Source organism: Hippocampus comes, unplaced genomic scaffold, assembly GCF_001891065.2.
Source record: "Hippocampus comes isolate QL1 unplaced genomic scaffold, H_comes_QL1_v1.1 scaffold2, whole genome shotgun sequence".
Lineage (NCBI taxonomy): Eukaryota > Metazoa > Chordata > Actinopteri > Syngnathiformes > Syngnathidae > Hippocampus > Hippocampus comes.
In genome coordinates this window covers 1,862,484-1,889,895 of record NW_017805139.1, presented here as the reverse complement: position 1 = coordinate 1,889,895, position 27,412 = coordinate 1,862,484, and the positions used below count along the sequence as shown (strand labels likewise).

The 27,412-nt window shown below is 40.9% G+C and overlaps 1 protein-coding gene across 1 annotated transcript in view; it reads left to right on the top strand.

The window, feature by feature from the left end:
- mettl15 (methyltransferase 15, mitochondrial 12S rRNA N4-cytidine) overlaps positions 1–25,924 on the top strand; it is a 59,337-nt gene extending 33,413 nt beyond the window's left edge. Inside the window, exons 3-6 of the mRNA XM_019867457.1 lie at positions 2,584–2,720; positions 10,522–10,713; positions 14,388–14,566; positions 24,854–25,924. Of these exons, the coding sequence (XP_019723016.1) occupies positions 2,584–2,720; positions 10,522–10,713; positions 14,388–14,566; positions 24,854–25,284 (939 nt within the window). The 3' untranslated portion in view covers positions 25,285–25,924. The remainder of the gene's footprint in view (positions 1–2,583; positions 2,721–10,521; positions 10,714–14,387; positions 14,567–24,853) is intronic.
- The last annotated feature ends 1,488 nt before the right edge of the window (positions 25,925–27,412 follow it).

Sequence of the window (27,412 nt, the reverse complement as noted above, 5' to 3'; positions counted from 1 at the left end):
GAGGAGGAGCTGGTGGTGGACTTCATGAAGGACAGGTCCCCACTTGTCCCACTTTTCAGAAGCAGCTCTGGAATTGGTCTCCGACTACAAGTACCTTGGGGTCCACCTTTCTGAGGACTCCACCTGGAGCCAAACCACTTCCTTTCTGCCGAAGGAGGCTCACCATTGTCTCCACTTCCTCTCGAAGCTGCGACGTGCCATATTGGGGAGCTGTGTTTTAGGGAGATTCTATAGATATGTGGTAGAGGAGCGTCCTCAGCAACTGCATCACGGTGTGGCACAGAAGCTGCTGGGCTACAGAAAGGACGGTTTTTCAAAGGATGGAAAAGGATTCTCAGAAGATTATGACATCTTTACCAGTAGATGCAGAAAGAAAAATCTCCATCATCAAGGATCCAACTCACCCCACTCACATCCTCTTCCATCCTCCCCCCTCAGGCAGTAGCCTACGAAGCATCCTGAGCAGGACCACCTAGCTGAAGAAGTGCAGCTTCTTTCCAGAAGCTGTTACACTCAAACAGTCCTCTGTAGCCATTTCCTTGCCTACCTTACCTTTTTCCTATTTCTCCCTGTACATTTAACAATTCACACCCCCCCCCCGTACAAAGAGGTCAACATCATGTGAAATTCAAGCCTCTTTCTGCTGTATCTACACCTTGCTGCATTTGCATCTTTGCACATTTTCAAAACATAAATAAAAATGTTCCCGATTTTGATTATTTGTTTTATTTATTTTTTCATATCTTTGGACTCACTAGACTAACCAGGGTCTTTAGGTGTTGCATTTTGTGCCTTATGCGGAAATGTGTGTTGGTATGACAATAAAATCCTTGAAAGGTCACATTTCATGTCCCTCAAAATGTCTTCTATACCGAGGGATTAGAAACGCCAAGTTCCCCACCAAGTTCCCCGCCTTGCGCAGCCACCCACCTCACTGTGCACCAGACCCCTTGGCCCATCCCACAGGGGCTGAGCTCGTGGGATAGCCAAATTACCTCTTTGGGCTATGTCCAGCCAGGCCTGATGGATGCAGGTTGAGCCCCACCTCTAAGCTTTGCTCCAAAGCTGGTCCCTGATGACACACATGTCCGGGCAAGGGACAATGTCTTCCAAAATAGTGTTGTCGTCATGTTGCTATCTCAACAGACGCACTGTGGTCAATCACGCAAAACCAAAAACCACAACACGTCAACAATAACGTAATAATTAAATTCTCGACTGTCAGCAATGTGTGTGCCATGGTCCTGGTGAATACACCCATGAATCCTGACTGAAAGACTGTATGTCCCTGCTGGACTGGCGGAGGGCATTGGTGGACTTGGCCAACCTCCAATAGCAGATATTTACTCCTGACCAGGCTGCCTGCTCTGCCAACACACCTGCCCAGACACTTGAGGAAACCCCCTGTGAATTGAGAGTAGCGCTTGTAGTGGCAGGGTCCTGAGGTAGAGCGGGAGCAATGGAGAATTTGTATGAATGAGTGGGGAGAGATGGTGGACTGGGTGTATAATGCTGGAGAAGGACAAGGGTATCGCTCCCCAATCCTTTGATGGCGGTCACCTGATGGACAGCATTTTAGTTTTCTTCGAGGACAATGTTGGACACCAGATCCGCGGGGCAATGACATCGCACACACTGCAAGCTACCAGTCAGAAGGCCCTCAATGAACTGCTCCAGCAATCCAGGGGCCAGAGTCCATGCTTCACCAGTAGAAAAAAATGCTGACAGACATTGCTTTATTTTTGTGACAGTACAAATTATATCTCATATATATATATATATATGGGAAACCTTTGCAATCTGGTAGACTTGTGAGAGCTGAGCCAGGGATTTTTCATCAAGTTATGAAAGAGGAATGTGTTCATGGCTCATACCACCACCGCTTAAATTTTATTTATGTGATTGCACAAAGGTTTTTCAGAACCACATGCCATATCAACAATGACTGGAGATTTTCAAAATTGTTTTAGGTTGCGCGAATGTTGGGGGGGGTTCGGGTTCGGTCTTTAATAACCAATTAAACACCTGACAGCCACCAACAGTATTTCTAACTGCATGCCATGGGCAACTTCCATGGTTTCATGAAGAATTCTGCTGGTGGAGAATTTGAAGAAAATCTCAGTTGCAGTTTCCCAGCGCTACACTTTTTAATCAACTTATGATTGATTAAAAAGACCCACCGGTAATACACTAAGCTCTTTTTTTTTTTTCATTTTTCACTGCACTTCAACACCAGCAACCATGCCCAAATTTTATCAACTCAGGTCGGACTCAAGACCGAAAAGCTACTTGACCAACTTCACCCTTTCAGGGACAGTGGTCACTACAATGGACAGCTCATCATGTTATCAGGTTACAGGTGCATGAAAGGGTTAATGCCAAGGTCAACTACCATTCCTCACTTGAGGACAAACCTTTAGAAGTGGAGTGAACTGTTAAGGTTGTTGGTGGAAACTCAACAACTTCTGTAAATTGACTTTACATTTCATTCTTTCAAGGTGTTATTGTGTCTCTCATCGACGTCAGACATTACATTTTGTATGTGTTTCCTAAAATGTAACTTTTCATGTTCTGTCATTGTAGGTTGTCCTCGACATGACATTTGGTGGTGGTGGTCATACCAAAGCAATACTTAAAGCGGTTTCTGACGTGACAGTCCTGGCCTTAGACCGGGATCCCACGGCAATTTCCCTGGCCCATGACTTAGCAAAGGAAAACCCGTAAGTGATTTATTACATCCGATCAACTACTCCGAAACATAAGCCAAAGCCTATGTTATTGACTGTCTAGACAAATGTTTATACAGGATGGTGGTTAATGTTTTACCCTTTTTAATGTCATATTTGACAGCTTCACCTTTCTGAGTGGTGTTTGGTTTGTGGTCAGTTCTGCAAACATATGTAGGTGTGATATATTATTGCAGTTTTTACAGTGTGTCTCACTACTTGCCTGGGTCCAATCAAATGCTCCTCACTGGTTACTGAGCTACTTTGCCCAATCAAGTCCATTTCCCTTCTTAACTTTCAGTCTCCCCTCCCCCCATCCCCCTCCCTCACAGAGCTCGTGGGCCATGCGTGTCATTTGTCAGAGAATGGGCCCACGACTCTGCACAGCGTGAGGGGGATGTTACCTCTCCCGGCGGATCTATAAGATCGGAGAGAGAAAGTGTTTCAGAGTAAAAAGAGGAATAAAAAATGAAACGATGAGAGCGAGAGTACGAGGAGATACAATGCCACGGTGACAGCGAGTATGCGTGTTCATGAGCAAACTGAGGGAGGCTGAAAATGAGATGTTCCTAAGACCTAGGCGTGGGCAGGAATCCTTTTACGTAGATTCTGGGGAAACCTCTCTCAAGGGATTCTGCAGAAAAATACACCTGTGAGCAGGGAATGACAATTAGGAGAGAGTTTCCAAACACTATTCTGTCAGCCGCAATGCACCCCTGCTGTAAACTCTGCGACGCCTACTCGTGATGCAAGTTGAGAGAAATCTTGCAATTAACCAATATTATTGGAAGCCTGAGTAAAAGACCTTCTCATCCTACGCAGTGCATCGTCCACAAGGGCTGGAGGATTTTCTCTCTCCTACTATATGTGCTCTCATATCTTGAGGAAAGTATAACCTCAATGCAAATTATAAAGCACCAATGTGACGAAACCTCGTTTAAAGCGAAAGAAAAATCTATTTCTAAAGAAACTGCCCGCATAGCTTGCTTGTGAAAGTCACCTGTTCACTGAATTACGGTCAGCATTTCATTTTTCTTTACATCTCTTGTACACGTTATTGGCAGGCTTCTGTGTGCTTGGTCTGCTTTGATTTATTTATTTGCCCACAGTAAAGGTTAAATGTTAAAAACAGTTTTTTGGGGTGAAAAGGCTCTATCTTTTAATTCAGGCATCATGAACTATAAAAACACGAAAGTTGAAAAACCCATGGTATCCAGCGCTAACCTCAATCTAGTTCTGATGACTGGTGGAGCGTTGCGATGCACTGCAGCTGAGTTCAAGGATGTGACTCCAGGTACATACTGCTTCTCAACAGATTTTTTAAAAATAGTGTGCATGTGATGATCATACAATGTTGTTGTCGAAATCTCTTGAACATTTGGCTTGTTGTAGATGTATATGACGTACTGGCAAATATTGGAGTAATTATACCATTCCCAAACAAAACTGTTGACTCCGTTAAAGAGATAAAAACCCACAATGGCCGTTGAACCTACAAAACGTTAATAAAGGCAATTGAAAACGATAAAAGAATAAGAAATGAAATGAATATTGTGGTATTTTAGAATAAAAACAAAAAGAGTGAACCTGAAAATGATTGTACCCTTAAAAAAAAAAATGTATATATATATATATATATATATATACTCTATATGTGTATATATATATATATATATATATATATATATATATACCGTATATACAAATATACACACACATTGATATATTTGTCCACTGCACAGATTCAAGGCATCACGTGACTACCCGCCTCTGCTTAACTCCAATGAAAAAGACAAAGCCCTGGTTGAGATTGAGGGCTTGTTTTTTCCACTGATGCCCTTCCAGGTCTCATTGTCATTGCCTACGTGATCACGCTAAGTTCCCTAGCAGAATGAATGTGTCTGCTGCATGTAGTGCACATCAGTACTGCCTCCAAGGTGTTCCCAAAAGGGTGGGTACCCTTAGCTGCTGTTTCGGCACAAACAAGAATCAGAACCCATCACAATAGCCAATGGTGGTGGGAGGCTTGTCCACTGCAACGCGACCAGAAGGCAATAATGATGTCCACACCAGACAGCAAGCTTCTTCAGGACCCTGCATAGATAGGTTCTTGGGACAGAGACACCAGAAGTTCCAAATTCATGTTTGTTGCTCATCAAAGGCTTTTTACCAACAGCTCTCTTAATATATTGCATTTGCCTGACAGAAACTAAACCTTATGCTCCATTTTCCAAATGAATAAATTGGCTCACTGACTCACCCGCTATTTTTTTTAACAGTTTTTGACCAATAAATAAAGCCGTCTTTGTTGTATATAGCTTTCACGGGTCCCACAGACTACAATGACATTGTTCCATATTGCTTTAATGTCACCCATCACCACCGTTGCGTTTGTGTGTGTGCGTGTGCATGTTTAAACTTTCTTCTTGTGATGCGAAAGCATGTGACATAGCAAGTAGTACATTCTTGACACCGATTGGCTGTCGCCGATGCTATGCCGAAGAAGAAGAAGAAGAAGAAGAAGAAGAAGATCTGACAGTCCCAAAATAGCGGAGATGGACTATAATTTAGCCATGATGGAAGCATGGTTAAAATAACACAACCAAAGTTACGGACTGGCCGACAGTTCTAAAATAGTGCTGACGAACTGTTTTAATTTAGCGTTAATGGAAGCACGATTACAGTAACAATGACGGAGTGACGGACTGATGATGACAGATTTGTTCGGCTTAAAATAATGACAGACTGACGATGACAAACGCGTGGGACTCCCACTGGCGAATGACATATTGTCAAAAGGAATTGACACGCCCACCTGTTTTTTTTCCCCCGTGTTGCATGCAAATGGTAACGTGCTTAAAATATGGAACAATCTTTCGAAGTATTTTGTTTTACGCTTAAAAGAGCAACTAATTATAAAACCTGTTTGAGATTGATAGCGGTGAAGAAACAATGAAAATTCCACAGAAAATTAGAGCTCAAGCTCATATGTTTAAGTCCTCCAATAATGTTGTAGAAATATCATATTATATTCATTACTATTGTGTATGATGTGCGTGCGTGGGAGAGTTTTGATTACATTTATTTTTGCTCATAGTCTGACTGGCCACAGATAGATTTTTTTTTTTTTTTTTGCTTGGACTGAGGAAGGACAAATTGAAAATATGAACAAGCACTTGTGCACCGGTGTCTATCTGCGTGTTCTATGTTTATAACCGTCTGTTTTTTTTTCCTTCACTGGATTGAAGATATTTTCATCACTGGTCCCCTGCTGAAAGCAATCAATCAGCATCTTGTCTTGGGCTTCAGTGACGCAGGTAACGGAACGGAGCAGGTCAACACAAGGGAGTATTTCTGGCATGATTTGTGAGGAGCAGCAGTATTTTGAACACCATTGTCCTCAGGCTGTGTTGGCTTCTTATTAGCCTCTCCAAAATGTTTTTTGTTTTCAACAAGAGATTTTATAGTACAGTAACTTGGAGTGACTCATTTGTATGTTCTAGTCTTATATCTTTGAAAAACACAGTCTGCTCAAGTTGATCCCATAAGGAGCACCCATAAAAATATAGTGAGGTGCTACAACCATAAATAATTCACAACTCTTAAGTAATTACGAATCCACACTTGGACCTTAGTACATACACCACTAGAACGTGTCCTTTTTAATAATAAAAGACCTTACATAAGGCATTTATGTATCCAACACTGTGTCAAACACACATAAAGAAATGAATCATTTAAAAATGTTATGTAACTGTTTTGCATATTTTTAGAACCTCATCAGCAATTTTAAAACACGATGTAGATGACGGTCCTTTTTAAAAAAAATTAAGGCAGTTAAGGTATTTTATATGTGCAGGTGGAATTTTCGTCATAGAAAACTAATGGATGCACCATTTCTGCGTTTGGGGTCCGGCGGGGTGGTAACTTCAGGTTGCTAGGACAAAGCATAGCAACAACAATGTCCTGGTGTGTGCATGAAATTGCACGGCTTCTTTGTGACACTCACCTGTCAACTCAACTTAGCTTATAGGCAACATAAACAAACACGGCTGCAAAGTGCTGCACACAAGGATTAAACAAAAATATAATCAAAAACCTTCATTGTCACTGTATGGTACAAATGCAGCGAAATCACAGTGCAGAAAATACGGTGCTCCGTTCCCAAACTCAACTTCATGCTCCCAAGCTGCGGCCATAGGTGACACGATATGCCACACCCACTTTTTGAATGGAAAATCAAATGTTCATTATTATTGCTAATTGTCCGGCATTTAAGTAACCTTGTCTTTTGGAATAACACAACACAACTGGCAGGAGTCAACAACAACAACAACAAACACATTTAGTGCAGCCATCCAAAAAAGTATGAATATTTGAAATAATTTGCTTCTGTATTAATTGTTCTATTGAATAAGGGCAGAATTGTTTGAATTCGCCATTGAGATAGGACAGTATTGCAGTAACCACTGGCAAATTGTTAGAAAAGATTCAGAGGTGTTTTTTTTTTTTTTTTACTTTTAATATTAAGATAGCTACTCCTGTTGCTTTCTTGTGCCATCATCTTTGATCACACAATGTTAAAAGGTCACATGAATTTTTCATGTGTGTGTGGCTGAAGGATCTCACCGTGCTTGCACGAGGAAGTGACTGAGTGTACACGGCTTTGCTCTGTCAGTTATTGGAAAGCCGTAATGGAATAGGTGAGGCAGATACAAGGCTCCCAAAGAATATCATGTTCATTTTTTAAATGTACAAGAGCAGAAATATGGAAAGTGGGTGCCGCTGTTTTTCTTCCCCATTAAATCTAGGGTCAGCAAGTAACGAACAGCTTGTGGAGGCTAAATATTAAATACATTGACTGCCACACCATCTATGGACTCAGACGAAGCTTGTCTAGATTTGTAAAATAATTATATATTTTTTAAAAACGTGCAAAAAAGTTGCATTTATTTATTCGTGATTAATTGTAATATGTTGTACCTTTATTTTTACCGTGGCTCATTTGGTTTTGTTATTAGTCAGATTTTATATGGTGAAAAATAATCTATTTTTTTTTTAAGAGTGTATTGTTCAATAGATTAACATTGATTACGACAAATAACGGGAAAAAAACTGGTATGATTAAGTACTGTTAAGATATGATTCCTCTCTGTTAGCTGGATTTGAAAGAAACAATGTAGAATGCTGTTGAAGGTATTTCCTGCTTACTGTGATTACAATCACCTTTGGTAACCCCTCACCCCCACTACTTTTATGACCCCTCCAGAGGACATGTCAACATCAAAAGAGGAACTGTTATCTCAAGTATCTGTGTTGCAGCTATTGAGGGACTGCGCTTTGCTATGAGTACTATTGATCTCAGTCTCTTTCCTGAACATTTGTTTGCACACTTAAAACAACGTATGTGGTGTTAAAGTTTATCTTCTTCCTCCTTGGTTGATTAACGGCCCCCCAAGTGTCTCTTCTGTTGTTCCCCCGCACCTTGGGTCGGTCCCTGATCGCTGTTAAGCCCCCCCTGGGAAGACCTCTTATCTCAGGATGTATGCACAGCGGGGGTTCTAGAACTTGCCATCACACCAAATGGTGGGTAGTGGTCATTTGGTCTCACCTCACCACTCCCACCTTCTTCCAGCCACACCGGGTCAGATGTCATGTTACTTTCTTTGTTTCCGGGATTTGCATGAGAGGCGTACCTAACCGCCTCTCATTATCATATTGTCTCTATATAATCTCATGAATGTGTTTCTTCTACGCTTCCTGATTCAAATCTGGACCCCTCAGGAGCCCGAATTGATTCGTAAACTGCAGAAAATAAATTAAAACCCTTCGAAGGAACTGTTCATCGCCTCCAGCCTTTATTTGGTTAACCAACATCCTCATCATCCGAAATTCAACGAACACGCGAGGAAGAGAAAGGCCGCTCTTCCCCCAACAGTACCACAATGGATTTCCAGGTACCGAGAATGGGAACAGAACCGGTTCAAATATGAAAAGTACTCTTCCCTACTGTTACATCCCATTTATTAGTTTTTTTCCCCCCTTCATTCATTTAGGCTTGCCCTAGAATAGAATCTTGAATTATGTCTTGTATGTTTCAGTAGCAATAGTTAACAAACATTGTCCATACACAGAAGTCCAGCATGAATTGTGTCTGTGTATGGGTAAAAGTATTAACCTCTATTTAGGTAAAAGAGCTCCCAATTTATTGATTGTACCCCCTTAATATTTTACTTATTTCACGAAGATTTTCATCATTTACCCTCTAAACCAGGGGTGTCAAACTCATTTTTGTTGTGGGCCACATTGTAGTTATGGTGTCCCTAGGAGGGCCGTTATGACTGTGAATTTTGTGATACCATATAAATGTTAAGCCACTTCCACATTACATACACAGCAAACAACAAATGGATGGATAACTAGTTCTGACATCAGAAGTCAAGAATAATGGATTGTTCAAGCATTGTAATTATTACATGTGACAATTTGAAATTTTGGTTCAGAATTTAGCAAGCACCTTGGAATTTGACAGGCTTGAATTGCTTTCGCGGGGCACATAAAAAGATGCGGCAGGCCAGATCTGGCCCCCGGGCCTTTACTTTGACACCTGTGCGCTAAACAATCCCAAATTTGACGAAAAGCAAGCGGTAGTACTGCAGAAATTAGTCACGAGTCACTTTTAATTGACTACACTCTTGTGAGTGACCCGCAGTTCTCGCGACGCTGACGTCCAAAATGGGAGCAGTACGGGAGTGGAAGTCATTCGGAATGGGGGCAGGAGTGGAGTGGGAGTTGCTTTCACTGGGAGTGGGATGGGACTGAATTGTATTTATTTATTTGTTCAACTATGGTTTGGGGCTGCGATGGCTGGGAATTTTTTCTCTGGGAATGGAATGGGACGGGAGTGAAAATCCATTCCCGCATCATCCTCTAATGCTGACGGGTTTTCTGACCCCAACAGACCTCCACAATAAAGGAAAACCACACATTTTAGAGTGGCCTATTATTGTGGCCAGGCTAAGGCACACCTGTGCAAAAATCATGCTGTCTTATCGTCATCTTGATAATGCCGCACTTGTGAGGTGGGATGGACTATCTCGACAAAGGAGAAATGCTCACTAACACAGATTTGGACCAATTTGTGAACAATATTTGAGGGAAATGGCGTTTTGAGTAAGTAGAAAAAGATTTAGGTCTTTGAGTCCTACTCACGAAAATGAATGAAAGTGCCACATGTACTTTTAATAAGGGTGCATTCTGAAATTCGAGTGAGTGTTAGGAGAGACAGAGTGGGCTCCTTTTGAATATTGTTGTCAGTTTTGTTTTTATGAGTTTTTTTTTTTTTTGTGTAAGTTTTAAAATCCTTCATCAGCCCACAACCTTCACATCTTGTTTGGACAGCTTCCTTTTTGTCTTGCCTAACACTTTGACGCCCTTCGCTGTGGGCACCCCCCCTCAAAATAAGCAAAGAGCATAACAACATTCTGAATTTCTGAACAGCCACTGTGTATCAGAGTGCATTTCCAAATGCGCCCTGAGTATCATTACTTAGAGAGTGGTCATTACCCAATTGATAGTCGTGAGAGTATCAGTATATCGTTATCACAGAATTGATACACCCATCACTAGTTGCGACTTAACCACTGTTCCTGTATACTATTTTAAACTGCACCTCATGTAATTTCATCGTGATTGAAATCAGCTCTGGACCTTACCTTAATTAAATCATGAAAGACACGCTGTCATCAAAAAACGAATACAAATGCACAATTAACTGATGATCCCTTCTCTCTAGTGGCCGAGTAAAACCCTTACTTGGACTATTCAGCGAGCTTGAAGCCCTGCTCTCTACCATCAACGTTAAAGCGGGCAGTATTGATGCTGTCCTGTTGGATGCTGGATGCTCTTCCATGCAGATGGACGATGCAGAAAGGGGCTTCTCGCTCAGCAAGGATGGGCCCTTGGACATGAGAATGGATGGAGAGAGGTGACGTATTTTCATATTCACAAAATTGGTAACAAACTATGTAGCCAGACATTTAATTTTAATATGTGGATCTGGGGGGAAAAAAAAAAAACATGACAGTTACTTGACTATAGTATCAGGAATCCATAATCCTAATTTATATCTACCCAAAAGACTCAATCTCTTCTCTGTATTAAATGTAAAATGTAGATCAGAAAGTAAGAACGATGGCATCCTTCCTATGTTAGCCCAAAGTGGTTTGCAGGCCACTTTGACTTTGTCAGTTGTACTTTCTAATTGAAGTAGTGAATTTGGTCTTCATGATCATCTTCACAATCATGATCATAAGAAATTGTCATTACAAGAGCCCAACAAACAGATGTTATCGGAGATCCAATAATAAGAGTCTTTATATTACACAGCATGAATTGATTTATATTTTTAAAAAATCGGATTCATTGTTACCTGTCAGCAGTATGACTATCAGTGGTACATATATTATTACATCTTCACACCAGTTTTTAGGCCAATTCAAAAAAAGAGGTTTCATCTTGGCAAAATCGCATTGTAAGATTATTTCGATGCCATTGAAATAACTCTGGGTGAAATATCCGAGAAGTGACGATTCTCTCGCTTGTTCTGTATTCTGAGTGGTGACTACAAGAAGAAACACAAGGTCAGTGATCAGGGTAGTTTGGTGTATGCTTTCTATTCTTATCAGGGGCTCTTAACATCTGATGCAATGTGGAAATTACAAGCCAACTTGCGTAAATGTAGTTATCATAAGTCATGTCGCTCCACTGTGTGTATGGCATTTATATGTATGAGTCCGTGAAGTGGATGTCATTATTATTTTTAGGATTTTGTTTTATTCATCCACTAGGAAGAACTGGAACAAGGCTACTTTGTGTATGAAAAATCCAAAACACGTTCGTTCATATCGAGGAATTGCTTTGGCATGCTTATGAAATGTGGAGCCCACATATCAAACTGCTTTATATGGCTCGTTTTAAAATAGTATAATAATTTATAATAATTCAATTTGATCAGTAACGATAAAATAGTAATTCTATTTTAGACATGTCATATTGCCCTGGTGTTATACTCAAAGTTAAGGCACTTGTTGACAGTGCAAATGGTGGCGGCCCACTTAAAGACAAATGTGCATAGTGTTTAAGAAAAATGTACATGTGTTAACCTTCAAACACTGCAGATAAGTGCATAAATTATCCCATCTACTCATTTAACCCATTAAACATTTTTTTTTTTGACATAACGATAAAGACAAGGGCTGGACAATTATGTGGAAAATAATAATGACTGTATGGGTCCACAGATATGAACTTTGTCACTGTTTATGTTTGATATGTCAACATTATCCTGCCTTTATGTAATCACATATAATGTCCAATAAGGAGCTTTCATCTTGGGCATAGTGGAAGAAAAAGCTACGCAAACGCAATGTTCTCTTCCCGTGTTTTACTGGATGTTTGGTGTTTGTTAGTGATTAAAGCAGTCTTCAAAAACATGAACAGACTCAAGTGGATTACTAACGACCTGGATAAAATACAGTAGATGCGCGGAAGTGAAGTCACCAGCGAACTGCACTAGCTAAAGGAAGAGAACCTTCTCCCGATCAACAGAATTGATGCTTCCAACAGCTAAAGCAAAAGCACATCACATTAAAGAAGCAACACTAGAATGGGAAGATGAGCTTGAAGCAGCTAAAGCCGCAGCAATGGAACCGGGAGCAAAGAAGGGAGAATTTGAGATTAGGATGCAAAATCTTAAAGCTGAACATGATTTGTTGCACTAACATTTGAGTGCATATGCATCTCACGACATTCAGTAAAAATATTGCATCACATGAAAGAGTTGTCAAAGATGAGCCAAACAATTTTTGCAATACAAAACAAGAACATTTTGCGACTCAGAGCAATGGCACCTGTTGAACAGCCAAAGAAGCAAGAAATCACAACAGCACAGAGTTATTGGGCGCTGTCCTACAACGTCAAAATGATATTACAGAGTTCTAGGTTAAGCAACAGGCTCTCTCAACTTTGCCACCACAGAGCATTACTATTTTCAAAGGCGATCCATTGGAATATAGATCCTTTATGATGTCGTTCCAACATGGTGTAGAGAGAAAAACTGAAAGCAGCAAGGCTCATCTATACTTCATGGAGCAATACACATGTGGAAAGCCCAAAGATTTAGTAAGGAGCTGTTTGTATATGGAACCAGATGAAGGATACCGTGAAGCGTTCTTGGAGGAACCTTTTGGAAATGCTTACACTATCGCTACAGCATACATCAATAAAGCCTTGAATTGACCTTCCATAACGACAGATGATAGTGAAGCCTTACTTACCACCGCACTGTCGGCAAACATGCGAGCCATCATCAATAAACTTCCCTACGAATTGAGTAAAAAATGGGACATATTAGAGACTTTTAAACCCTCTCAGGGCAGAATATCTGGAATGTATGTCCATCCTTCAAGAGTGAAATTACCGATAAACAATTTCGTAAATCTTGTTCTGCTCTTGCCCCACTGTAGATGACAACCACCCACCACAAAAGGTTTCTCTGCCCATGATGTGATCGGCTTGGCTGCATTAAGCTTCAGAGCCACACTTAACTCATTCACCAAAGACATATTTGTCTTTTCACACTCCACACGTTCAACCCCAGATACTTTTTTTTTTCAATTTTTCCAAGACTTAGGGTAAAAAAAAAGGGGGGCCAGCCATTTTCAGACCCTTTCAGACCCTTTTCAAGTACAGTCAATACAAAATGAGGAGCTGGGATTAAATGTGTGGCGTCTGAAAAAACATCTAAATACGTCTAAATTGGGAGTGAATGAGTTAAGTGGCAGCCGGACCACATTGTCCGTAATTTTATGCAGACACATTCACATGCGGAGTCACCCGCATGTCCCACAAGTTTGACATCCATGCTAGCAAAGGTAAACAGAGCTGTGTTGCCTTATATTGGATACACAGATTAGCATTAGCTATTCGTGTTTGCGTTTGATAAGGTGCACATATTTCTTTGCTGTGTGACGCTGTCGACGCGGCAAGATTTGTGTCCATGTCCCACATACACATCGTGTAGTATATGAAATATTGCCTCCACGAGTAAACATGCTTTCATTTTCTTTATTTGTTTTGTGATTCCCAACTATAGTTGTTTTCGATTGGGTTTCTCACTTTGGGCTCTGTATTTGGAAGTAGAAGCCAGTCGTCAAAAGACGGTCGCCATTGGCACAGTAGTTAGACAGGCTAACCCCTCAAAACAGGCTAATTTCAACACGGATAGAAATATGTCATCTCTACAAGGATTTCTTAGGGATTAGTTTATTGTAGATGGGTAAAGGGCTGATGCTCAAATGTATTTACATGAAAATTATAATTTACAAAATTACATGGTAGATGATCATGGTAATAATTATGACTCTGTTTCAAATGTTTCCACCATATAATTGAGATTTCATGGTTGGTCGAGTATAGCAGGTGTTATAATACCATCTCTTCATTGATGATTCATATTTACTGCTTATGAATTTTTGAAAAATATTAACATTGATATCAGCCATTAAGATTTTCTGCCACATCTCACATTTTTGCAGGATTCACTGCTGTCAGAAAGTGCGTGACGTCGCCAAATTTAATTGGCTTTCCCTTTGTGCGTAGGTTCTCCGACATGCCCTGTGCTGCTGACGTGGTGAATACCTTAGATCAAGAGGCTCTTGCTTCCATCCTCACTGCATATGGTGAGGAGAGACATGCCAGGAAAATAGCTTCAGCCATTGTGGAGGCACGCCGTGTCAACTCCATCACCCGGACACAGCAGCTTGCAAGTGTGGTAGCAGGTAGCGACTCATTAACCTGATCAATTCCCACAGTTTTATGAAGGCTGTAACAGAATAAACCACAAGTTGAGTTCAAAGCCCTTTCCCGATGGAAAATTTCAGAATCCCTAAACAATCATCTTTAGACCCTCCATTGTCTTCTGTCTGATTTGTGTCTTTCTCTCCTCTTCCCTTTAAAAGTAGCAATGACTAAAAGCATGAATCCGAACCAAATTGTAGTCAATGCCCCAAAATGACACTACATTTTGAGTAGGTACATCTTCGATTGAAACATGCTTTCACACTCATGCGACTCAAGATCGTTTTTTTTTTTTTTTTTTGCCATTTGCCCCTACCTCCACTTCATCTCCCTGCTCGCTTGCATGCAGAAACATGTGGCACTTACGGTAACTCATACAAGCTCACACATGACACACATCATTTGTTTGCATTCTGTTTCTTCGCCATTTTTTCCCCTTTGCCCCTTTTGTTTATATGCCTCCAAGATCTGAGGTGCTGAATGAGTGAAATGTTGTCCTCAATAGTTATTGCACAGAACAGCATGTGCGTCAGCGTCACCCTGGGAGAACAGGTGTGGGTAAGAGCAGCCGTCTGATATCTTCTGAAGAGCAACAGCAAATCACTGCCTCTGCTTATTTGAAACAATCCAAATAGGTCTTTATTGAAGCAAGTTGCACCAGGGGCTCTGTGACCAATTGTGCCATAAATGCTGACAACAAAAATATGTCATTTGGGGGGAAATAACATATTTATGAAATTTGGCTTCTGCACCTGCAGCCACTTCAACTGTGAGATGTGGCTTACAGTGTAAAAACATGAAATTCTGACTTGTTTCTTTGACTACTTTTGCTGAGTTTGTTCCCTTTCGCTTTATTGCAATTTGATTTTTTTTTTTTTTTTTGCTGTAGAAGAAATTTCAAGTTATTTTTTTCAGCTAAAAGGAATCCATTCATCCATCCACCCAGCCATCCTTTTGTTTTCAACACAGCTTATCCTGAACAGGGTCGCAGGGAGTTGCTGACTTTAGGCAAACTAGACCCTGAACTGGTCGCCAGTCACTCGCAGGGCAATATAGAGACGAAACACCCATTCACACCCACATTTTCAACTAGCCTGTTTTGCATCCGCAAGTTTCGCCTGTTTACAAAAAGTCATGTGGTTTAAAATTGATTTTTTTTAATCAATCACCTGCAGCGTCTATAGCATCTACATAGCAAAAGTGGAAACAGAGAAAAACAAGCAAACTAAAGAAAATTGGATTGAACAAATTCAATTTTGCAAACATTTTGACTTCATCAAATGTTTTGTGCAGTTGTTTTTCATTATTTTCACATCAGTACTTACAAACACACCAGCTTTCCAGCCTTTTAAGCGCATTTGGCATAACGTAGGAATAAGAGTTGTGGATGTGGTGCGACCTTGCACTCATAAATAAAATGTCACATTGACAAATTTGAAGCCGTACGATGGTTCATGTGCCTCGTCTGCCTTACAGGCAAGATTCTTGGTTTGAAAAAGATCTTCGGCATTTTTTTGTGGTGTTTACATGATGTCAGATTTATATTATTTCTGATTGTGGATACCACTCTTCTACCTTTCCAAAATATGCATGCTTGGTGAATCAACTCTAACGTGCTTATACTTGAGAATGTGAGTGTGAATGGTCGTCAGTTGTGGATAGATGTATTGTGGCCAAGAAGTATTAAAAAAAATGGACAAGTGTGAAACGGTTTTGCCAACTCTGAAACACATTTACTGCCCCATGTCAAAACTGACCAAAATAGCGAATAGAGGCAATAACTGTTTGATTACTGTCAAATAAACATCTTGACAATGGAGCAGCTTTGTCAGTCAAACTGGTTTCATCTGTATTGTATGGTAGCGTTGAAGTGCAAAGCAACTCGGTAACTGATACTAAAACAAAACAAAAACAATCTTAACACCAGTAAATGAAAAAGCACAAGAACAAATAAAGATAAATCATTTCGGACGCTTGAACCCGGTATCTTGTTCTTTAAGTCAATGTCAACAGCTTGTGACCATAGATGAGGGTAGGAATGATCACCCAGTAAAATGAGAACTTCTCCTTTCGGCTCAGCTCCTTCTTGACCATGACAAACTGATTCAGAGTCCGCATCAATGCACACCCTCCACTGATCTCTCTGTCAAACTCCCGCTCCATCCTCTCCTCACTCATGAACAAGAGGCATGATCCTTAAACTCCTCCTTTTTGGGTAGGAGCTCATCCGCATCCTGGAGAGAGCATTGAACCCTTTTGTGTCTGAGGACCATGGTCTCAGATTTGGAGATGCTGCTATTCATCCCAAATGCTTCACGCTCAGCTGCGAACCACTCCAGCAGCTTGATGAAGCCAACAGAACATGTAAAAAAAGCAAAGATACCTGTATAGTACTGAGGTCACCAAACTGGACACACTCAACGCCTAGAAATTCCGCCCATAAGGGTTATGAACAGTATCGGTGACAAAGGGCAGCCATGGCAGAGTCCAACACTCACTGGAAATGAAGGTAACTTACAGGTTGCAATGGGGACCCAAGTCTGACATCCATCATAGAGGGGCCGAACAGCCTCTACAGATATATGAAGATTTCGTACCCCATACTCCCAAAGCGTGTTGCAGGGGCATTTCCACCAGGACAGCCCCACAACATCCAGAACCTTTAGGAACACCAGGTGGATCTCATCTCCCGTTGGGACCCCGCGACAGAGGATTTGTTTAATCTTCTATCTCTGGTGACACCAGAGCTGGTGTTGACAACATGCTCTGTTACGCACGCCAGATGAATGCTCACCAATAACTAGAGCAGTGGTTCTTAACCTTGTTAGATGTACCGAACCCAACCAGTTCATATGCGCATCCACTGAACCCTTTGAGAAAAATAAAAATATGATTCGAGAAGTGTTCCTTCAGTTTTGCTGGTGCGAGACTAAAGTTGCTCAACTTGGCATGAAAAATCATGCAGATAGGACGCTGAGTCCCATTCACGTTCCGTGATGCATGGCAATCCATGTGGTAAATATTCGTCCGACCACTTTCTTTTTTTGCTCGACATAGCATGTGTTAAAACATAATAAATAAATACAATCGCAGGACGTACTATCACGACAGTCTCACGTTGACTACTGAGCAAACTAAATTTCTCACAACACTGATTGGACAAGCAATGTAATGTGATCATCTGCAGCCAGTGATGGCCATGCAGGTGTGTCACAACTAAAAGACATGTTCAGTCGGGTATGTCTTAACCTCCTTGGCAGAGGCTCCGTCGAACCCCTAAGACTGGTCCACCGAACTGATCCATGATTCCATGTTGATGAGAGCATTAAAACGGGGAAAAAAAATAGGACAAAAAAAATATATAATTTAGAAACGATAAAAAATGTGTGAGTAATCACGATGAATTATGAGTTAATTCTGACAGTTGCGTTTTTAATCACGATTAAATATTTTAATCGTTTGACAGCACTAAATTTTTCTGTCTCCCGATCCCGGTGCTTATAATCTTTGGAATCCGAAAGCAACATTGGTATTTTTCTCTGGTGTTGTTATAACAGCAAGAGGGCATCATTTCAAGAGCAACCAAGAACCATGTTATGCAGTCAAATGCAAACAGTCGAATGCTATCCACCCAAGATGGTGAGGGAACAAAAAAAAAGCGTAAGTGACTTCACATGCAAGCCACCTTTACATATTATTCTGGTTCTCTTAGCACACATGGTTAGCTCCCCTTTTCTCTGTGGATCCGTCTCCTGGACCTTTGAAAGATGAATTAGAGAGGCGAAGAGAGCACATGGCTTGGTGAGGGGAGACTTGGGCTTGGTCTCTTCGTGCAGGCATTGTATTGATTGCAGTGTGACTCACACCTTAGGCTGTTTAGTGCAGGAGGGAGAAATGCCACATCACTCACTTCCCTATTTATTGCAGTTTCTCTTAAAGGTCTTATATGGGCCTTTGTATTTAAATCATGTAAACCTCTACCCCACAACCCAATATATATTTGTTTTATTTTAAATTGAAACCCCCAAATGTTTGATTTATCAGAAACATACTACACTGTGAAGATAAAACATAGCAGGGTAATGAGGGAAAAAAAATGGAAAAAAGACAAACTCATTTGTAACTAACAAATGAGTATCAAAATTTAACAACAGTCTGGGATGAGAAGCTTTTTTCTTTGAAGACCTGTCATGTATTAATCAGTTCATATCACTAAATAAACACAAAAATATCAGTTTGTGTGCTACCTTCTCAGGGATCAGTTTTCACTGGTACTGTGTTACTTATTTTTTCGCTGACAATGCTCTTATCGGTGTATGTTTGATGCTTCGACACCTGTATGGATTAGAGAGAGCCTCGCAAAGAGCGAACTTCACTATTTGCATCGACAATTTAGGGTAGATTCTCTTTCAGTACTGTGAATTGTGACTTATAAAGGTTAGGTTTACATTTTGTTGCAAATTTTGTCCTGATGGGCTTTGACTACATTTCAGTTCTTGATGGTTCTTGTAGCATTCCATTGTTGTTTTTTCATATCGTCTTTAACTTTGTAATATATCTCATGTGAGCGAGTCAGACTAAGAAACCCAAAAGACAGGAGCAGGGTGTTATCAGGTCGAAAGGACAGCAAGATTATGAGGTTAAGATATTTGTAGAACAGACTGTATGTACTCTATGTGGCTGTAAAAAAAAAAATAATAAATTGAAAAAGTGAGTGAGTTTAAAGTTCATATTTGGTGAAAATATTCTGCATATAGGTGAATCCACTGGTGCTGAACCACGATATATATATATATATATATTTTTTGATTGGAATACAATAATGAACTTGAAAAAAGTTCACTCAAAACACAAGCTCTTAAAAAAAATGTTTACACAGAAATTATTCATAAAATATAAATGAATATATGGGTAATAATATCCATCCATCCATTTTCCGATCTGCTTATCCTCACGAGGGTCGCAGGCATGCTGGAGTCTATCCCAGCTGTCTTCGGGCAGCAGGCAGGCTATACCCTGAACTGGTTGCCAGCCAATTGCAGGGCACACAAGGACAAAACACTCACACTCACAGTCACACCTTGGGACAATTTAGAGTGTTCAATTAACCTACCATGCATGTTTTTGCAATGTGGGAGTAAACCGGAGTACCCGGAGAAAACCCATGCAGGCACAGGGCGAACATGCAAACTCCACATAGGAAGGCTTGGGCCAGATTCGGATCCACGGCCTCTGTATATAACGTTATGCTTACAACCAAAAACAGCTTTGTTGGCCAGCAGCCACGCTACTAGATTAATGACGTTTCTCAGTAGAATCACAATTTTTAAAATCACATCGGTTTTAAGTAGTCCAGCTGTTTTGTGATCATGTAGCAATATGAAAGTGGCATCCACAGATACTTAATTTCCAGAAGTTGTAAACATTGAAGGGACACTTGAATGGGCATAGCAGTGGCACTTAATATGTTAGGTCTGTCTGTAAAAAGCATGTCAGCACTAAAATTCACAACCATAAAAGAAGTTTTTTTTTTACTGATGAATTTTACTACAAGTAGGCATTTCATTTCCTCTATTGGTACGTGTCTTGTTTTTATTTACCAGTATGTATTTATTTTTCTCATCTCAGCCTGTCCACGGCTGTTGTCACTTCGTGTCTCAATCAGTGATTTCATCGCCTCTAAAATTCATATGCACATTCATACTCTGGTCCATTTTAAACCTGTGAAAATGTATAGGCAATGGGCACAATATTTTGGAGTTACTGACATGAATTGTGTGCTGCTATGAGGAAAAACCACGAAATAACCCGATTGGGCATCAATCTCACATGAACAGGCAATACGCCAGATTCATGTTTGAGATGACCACACCCACTCCACCTGGTCGACCATCGTTTATGAACGGCCATCATGCCGTAGGACGCGGTGTCTTGCCTTTCGCCCATCGGATTTATATTGCCAGCAAAGGACTAAATTTTCCTTCTACTTTTGGTTAGAGCGGTATATGAAGAGACAAGTGTAGTTTACCTTTCATCTAAAGTCACCTTCTCCGATGTTTGCATTTTTACTTATTTCATGTGCAGTTTAGCAAGGCTCACTGACCTTTTTAATAGAATCATGAATATATTATTGCAAGCTAAATTTTGCCTGGTTCCAAGTTCTGGCAGCTGAGTCTAACAGTCAGACAACAACAACATTTGAAATATGAACATGGCGTTCATGAATTAGAAACATTTGGTTCCACTGACTTAAGTATTTTAATGACACATTCGCCAGTCAACACCATGTCCATCTGCTCTGCATTGAGGCTCTCGTGGCCCGGATGGACCCGCAGCTCAGTTCTGCTGCCCTTCTGTCACTTCAGGAAGTAATCTCATTTTTGTTGCCGTCAACGCTTGACTCATGCTGAATTAATGATATAAATACATTAGCACTGCACAAGTGCCATTTGCCCAAGCAGAGTATTTATTTAACTGGGTAGCCTTTTTAATGAGGGTCTTCCATGTGTCCCATCTTATGTTTTGTCCCTTAGATGTCTCGATTTAAATTGATTTTGGGGACAGTGTTCTGGATTGGCAGATGGGTAGGCAGGGTGGAGGGCAGAATGGATGCTTCAACTGTAGAGCTACCACGCTGGTCAGCCATCCATCCATCCATTTTCTGATCCGCTTAATCCTCACAAGGGTCGCGGGGTTTGCTGGAGCCTATCCCAGCCGTCTTAGGGCAGTAAGCAAGGGACACCCTGAACCGGTTGCCAGCCAATCGAAGAGCACACAGAGACAAACAACCATCCATGCTCACATCCACACCAAAGGACAATTTTGAGTATTCCATTAACCTGTCATGCATGTTTTTGGAATATGGGAGGAAACCGAAGTGCCCAGAGAAAACCCACGCAGGGCCGGGGAGAACATGCAAACTCCACACAGGGAAACCAGAGCTGTAATTGAACCCGGTACCTCTGCACTGTGAAGTTGACGCGCTAAGCACTGGACCACCACTTGTCAGCCATCTAGGAAAATTCTATTCTTGGGAATGTGATTGCAGAGCCCTGCCATTATTTCAGCCTACAATGTAGTTTCCGTCCCAGGCCATGGAACACAAGACCATCAGTACATACTAACAAGTGTACTAGAATGTGCATCAGAGTTGTTCAACCAATCCACATGTGCTTTGTGTGCACGGAAAAGGCATTCTACCACATGCTCTGTACTGTTCTGTGGATGGTGTAGCAGGAGTACAGCAGCCGAGACTTGCTACTGCTGGCCATTTGGTCCATAAATACGTAGCCACAAAATCAGAATATTAAAATGTAATTTTCAGTTTTTGGAGTACAGCTCTAAGGCTATGATTCCACTCCATGGCATGATGCCCAATTAGTATTTTTTTTTTTTTCAAATTCGCTCATTTTATGTACTCATTCACATTACAAAAACAAGTGCGACTTCTGATGTGAACAGAATGCATCCATCGTGATCCATTTCACAAGATGAAATGTTGTAGGGAGACATCTTCGGAGATGTGGGTCCTCCTCAAAACCCGGCCCGGTTGGTCAATAAAGAAATCTTCATAGAAGTACCTATTCAGCTAGTCCCCTCTCCAGATCAGGGAGGAGGGGGAAGGACAAACAAAAGAAGCGGCAGTCAAACAGGCCAATATGCAGTTCAACTAAATGTGAGCGTGACCAAATGAGTCCTTGTCATGTTTTGAACATTTCTAGTGAAATAGCGACTCTAATTTCTGTGGGTCAGGCATTCCAGAACACTGGAGCCTGAGTCGAAAATGCTCCAGAATAGGGGTGCCCATTACGTCGATCGCGATCGATCAGTAGATCGTGGACTGGTCCCAAGTCGATCCGAGGGGTGTAGAGGGAAAAAACAAACATTTGTGTCTCTGTGCATATTAGTAATATATCATTCAATCAGTCTCACTTTCACAAAAAGTATTTAAAAATAAAATAATATAAAGCAGGTCATCTACCTACGGTGACGTGTGACTGCATCACCGGAAGTTGTTAGCGCTCAGCAGTCTGCAGTTGCAGCTTGTGATCAGAGTTGTGGCGCTATATCTTTTATCGTTATCATTATTCACATTCAGAGTTTGTTTTGTACAATTCACCGAGGGGACGGGCAAAGAATGGGAATCTGGAGGGCCGAGAGAAGCATTTTAAACGGGACGCGTGAACTACGATCGTTAACAGGCTGCCTAAGTGCGTCGCATGCCTCAACGTCAGGCTATCGCTCATCATGGCATGTGTGTGTGCATGCGTATGTGCGCGTGCGTGATAACAGGTCGATTGCGGGAGGTTGGTTGATTGAAAAGTAGATCTTCGGTCAAAAATGTTTGGGCACCCCTGCTCTAGAACCTGCTGACTTGGCTCTGGGAATCACTGAAAGACTAGCGTTTTGCGAATGAAGTTTCGGGATGCCACATAGGGTACCAGTAAGTCAACAAGATCCTAAGCCATAGACGTAAGTAGCAAAACCTTGAAATCGCATCTCAAGTGGACCGGAAGCCAATGCAAGCTGGCTGGTAACGGGGTAATATGACTGAATATTTTTGTCTTGTGAGGAGTCTAGCTGCAGCATTTTGCACTAACTGCAGGCTTTTAATACTAGACATAGGAAGACTAGAGAGCAATACATTGAAATAATCGAGGCAAGACATAACAAACACATGAATTATGATTTTTGCGTCACGAGCAGATAAAATGGGATGGATCTTAGCAATATTGTGAAGGTGGAAAAACACAGTTCAAGTAATATTGTTAATGTGCATTTGAAAAGAGAGCATTGAATCAAATGTAATCAAATATAAATTACGGTAGTCATATTTAAGATGGAAGGTCCTAAAATCGTAAACGGTTCTTTAATGAGTTTGCCTGGTAGTTGCCTGTTTTGCCACGCGAACAAGTGCTGTTAGGCTTTCAAGAGATGCATTTTTTTTAATGAGAGAGGGTTGTTTGACAATTGTTAGCCTTAATCTTGCACCTAAAGAGCTTAATCTTCTGAGTAAAATTTGCATAAAATCATAAACTGAATGGTGGGGGGGGGCGGCTATTTGAGGTTGGCTGGATGGAAGACCTCAAGTTGAGTTGCACGGCATTTGCGCTCAAGCTTCAAGATTAACGGTGTGTGTTTCATCTGTAAACCATGGAGGAGGCCTTTTAGGATGAGGTTTAAGTCTTAATGGAGCTACGGAGTTAAGAGTATTTAACAGAACAGCATAGAAATTATTTGTGAGATTATCAGTCAATGTAAGAAAGAAAGGAAGCAGTTGCCAGGGGCAAGAGCTCAGAGAGCACAGTAGTGTTTGAAGAACTAATATTGCGGCTGCTATAGCTTTGATTGTGGTATACAGTAATACTATTACATTTGAGATTGCTTAGCCCAGGGTTAGTCCCAAATCTATAGTGTTACCATTTTTGAGACCAAAAGGATCAATTATAGTGTCTGAAATGCCATGGTAAGTTGTTTCGACAGGAGATTCAGTCACACACAATTAGTGTATTATCTTCGTGAGTCACCAAGTCAGTCACAAGTTGAGAAAAACGATCTAAAAAGCCAGTGTAAGGGCCAGCAAGGGGACAGTAAATAACTACAAGATAACAATGCAACATGGCTGTGGTTCGCATCACGATAACTTGTTTTAAAGGCGTTGTTAGAGTGAGGAGTAAAATTTAAGAACAGATTCGAAATAAAGGCTGTGCATTCAAGGTACTCTCACAGTGTCGGAGACTTACAAACACACCGCGCCATTCTGCACATTAATCGTTTCTCCTCATTTTAAAAATCGAGCAGTCACAATCGAAACCACAATTTAAATTTCGATTTATCATCCAGCCCTAACGTCACGCTGAACTCAACAGCCGCTCTACCATAATCTACCATACTCATCTATGGTGGTGAGCTTTGGGAAGCAACCAAAAATAAAAGGTCACGGGTGTAAGCATCAGAATTGAGGTTTCGCCGCAGAATGACTGGAGGCCCCCTTAGACATAGGAGTTTACTGTCAGAGCTTCTCCATGTTAAGAGGGGCAGACATAAGTGGCTTGGCTTTTCTTCTTTGTTCAAAGGTTATGCTGGTTTCCAGAAAATTACAATCAAAGAAAGAAACGTTGTAACCGAATGCATTCAGGTCCAAAGTGCCCCACAATTTTCTGAAATAAGAAGCTGTTTCTTATTTAGTTGTATTTGTAATACTTCAATGGTCACTATCATAGATTGTGTAATGTAGACATTACAATCTTCTCTGTGTCTGTCTCTAGGATCTTTTCCTCCAGCTGCTCTGTATGCTCGAAAGGACAGACTTCACCGACCTGCGCATGTGGCCACCAAGACCTTTCAAGCTCTGCGCATCTTTGTGAATGATGAGTTAAACCAACTTCATGCCGGTTTACGCGCTGCCCAGACAGCACTGAAATCTGGAGGACGTCTCTGCGTCATCACATTTCACTCTTTAGAAGACCGAATCGTCAAGCGCTTCCTTCAGGGTGATGATTTGACTAATACAGAGCAGTATCACTTTGGCATGGCGAAGCAAATCACTGGGAAGAAAATGTCAGTGGAGAGAAAAAAGGATGGCACAATTGCTAATTGGCATCCTTTGCAAAAGAAGGTGATCACCCCAACAAAGGCTGATGTTCAAGACAACGCTCGAGCGCGCTCTGCAAAACTTAGGGTAGCTCTCAGGTGTTAATCTTTTAATTTTGTTGGTTAGTTTTTTTATATACTTGGTCAAGGCTCGAAATAAGCTGTCTCGCATCGCTGTTAAGGGGTCAAAATGTATATTTTGTGTCTCATTAAAACATTGAATAGCAAAACTAAGACTCAAGCGCCAAGACGCCTGTGAAATGAATTTTGCAGAAGAACCACCGAAATGTTCCCAAAAACCTTTGCTCGGCTCATATCACTGAGGTCGAAGGGATGCTCTGTGTTACTTATGTAGAAGCAGCTAGCTAGCCACAGCGCTGGCTGATTACTAGTGCGCCTAAACACATTGCGGAGTTACTCTGAAGGCAGTAATCATCGGCCACGTGGTTGGAAAATAAGCAAAGACTTCTGACAAGTGTCATACAAAGGGGTGATGAGAAAAGATGGCCATGCCAAATGCTAAGCTAACCTAAGAATGACATGACTAGCATATTAAACAGGGGTGGGCAATTTAATAAATTTTCCCAGTCCGTCATCAACTTGGGCACCTGTCCTTCATTGTCAGTGTGTAATTTTAAGCTAAAGCGAACTTTTATCGTCAGTCCATCGTGTTATTTTAACACGCTTCCGTCATCACTTCTGTCAGTGAAAAAAAAAAAAAAACATCCAGTCCATCAAATGAAAAATCTAATTTGATTAAAATGTCAGTGCATCTCCATAATATGGTGGCTACTCAGAGATATTCACACATGCACGCACACGCACACACACGCACGCACGCACGCGCGCGCGCACACACACACACACACACACACACACACACACACACACACACACACACACTCACACACACATTCACACACATTTTTGCCAATCTATTAAAATTTTCAGTACAGCGGGAGCACGCAGGTGGCTGCCTGCCACAGCTTTAACTCCTAAAATGCCAAAATGTTTTAATTTAAAGTTGGTCTTACCTTAACCAAAATCCCATGTCACATTGTAGCCAAAAGGTACAATCCTGGTGGATTTATGTGCCTCGTAAATCCTTATGGAAATACAAATCAAGTTGCCATGACTATGGTTGCTTTTTCTTAGATGTCCTCGTTGTAGTCTTCTTTTACTTCTGCTTCTTCTTTTTTTTACCTCTGTCTTTTGCTCCACAAAGTTCGAAACGTGCTCCTCAAATCAAGTCATTGATTCACAACAATGTTCCGCAAAGAAAAAAAAAGTCTATCCGTGCTTGTCATTCATACAGCTAAATGTGCAAGTGTTGCTGAATAGAATTTTTAGAAATTTATTACTACATTACGGTTTGATGAAAATCTGATAATCACAGGCCAGATTGTAAATATTTATTCAATAGAATATTGATCTCAAAATGTCTTTACAATTGATTAATAAAATGCTACAATTTGGAAAAAAAAATGTTTTGCCTCACTATTTGACAAGGTCTAACGACTGCCACCCTGTTCGGTGTTAAATATTTGATGCTGCAGCCCTTAGGAGCAGACATCTAAAAGTGTGAGAAGTGTCAGAAATTGTTCCTGATCTACTAATGGGGAAAACAGTTGAAAAAAGTGGTTCTCAAACTTTGTAAACCAAGTACGACCTAAAAATACTTGGTTCTTCAGGTATTTTGACCAATAATGACCAACATTAAAATACAGTACAGCTAAACACACACACACACACACACACACACACACACACACACACACGCAGAGTATAGTTCATATTGACATAGCTATAAATGTTCAGTGAAACCCCTGCCATAGCTCATGGGTAACGAATGCCACTAAATACTGTACTGAATAACGCAAGTGTTAAAAGTGGTGCTGAATGAGCTGTAAGGTTGCTCTTGAACATTCTCACACCTTTGGATTTTCGACAAATTGAATATGTTCCATCAATGTTATACTTTGATGCAGCCTTCTTTTTACCTTGGAAGCAAAATGTTGCATGTCCTGATCCAGATCCTGAGACTTTAATATCTGATACCACCAGCATTGGAACTCTCTGCTACCTGTCATCCCCAAATCTGAATCCATCCCCATTTTCAAATAAAAACGTAACAGTTTAAAATCGCCTTTACACTGTAATGCATTGGTGTGCTTGCTTATTTATTCATTTGAATTCTTTTTGGGAATGGGCGGTTATAATTCTGTATTTGTTGT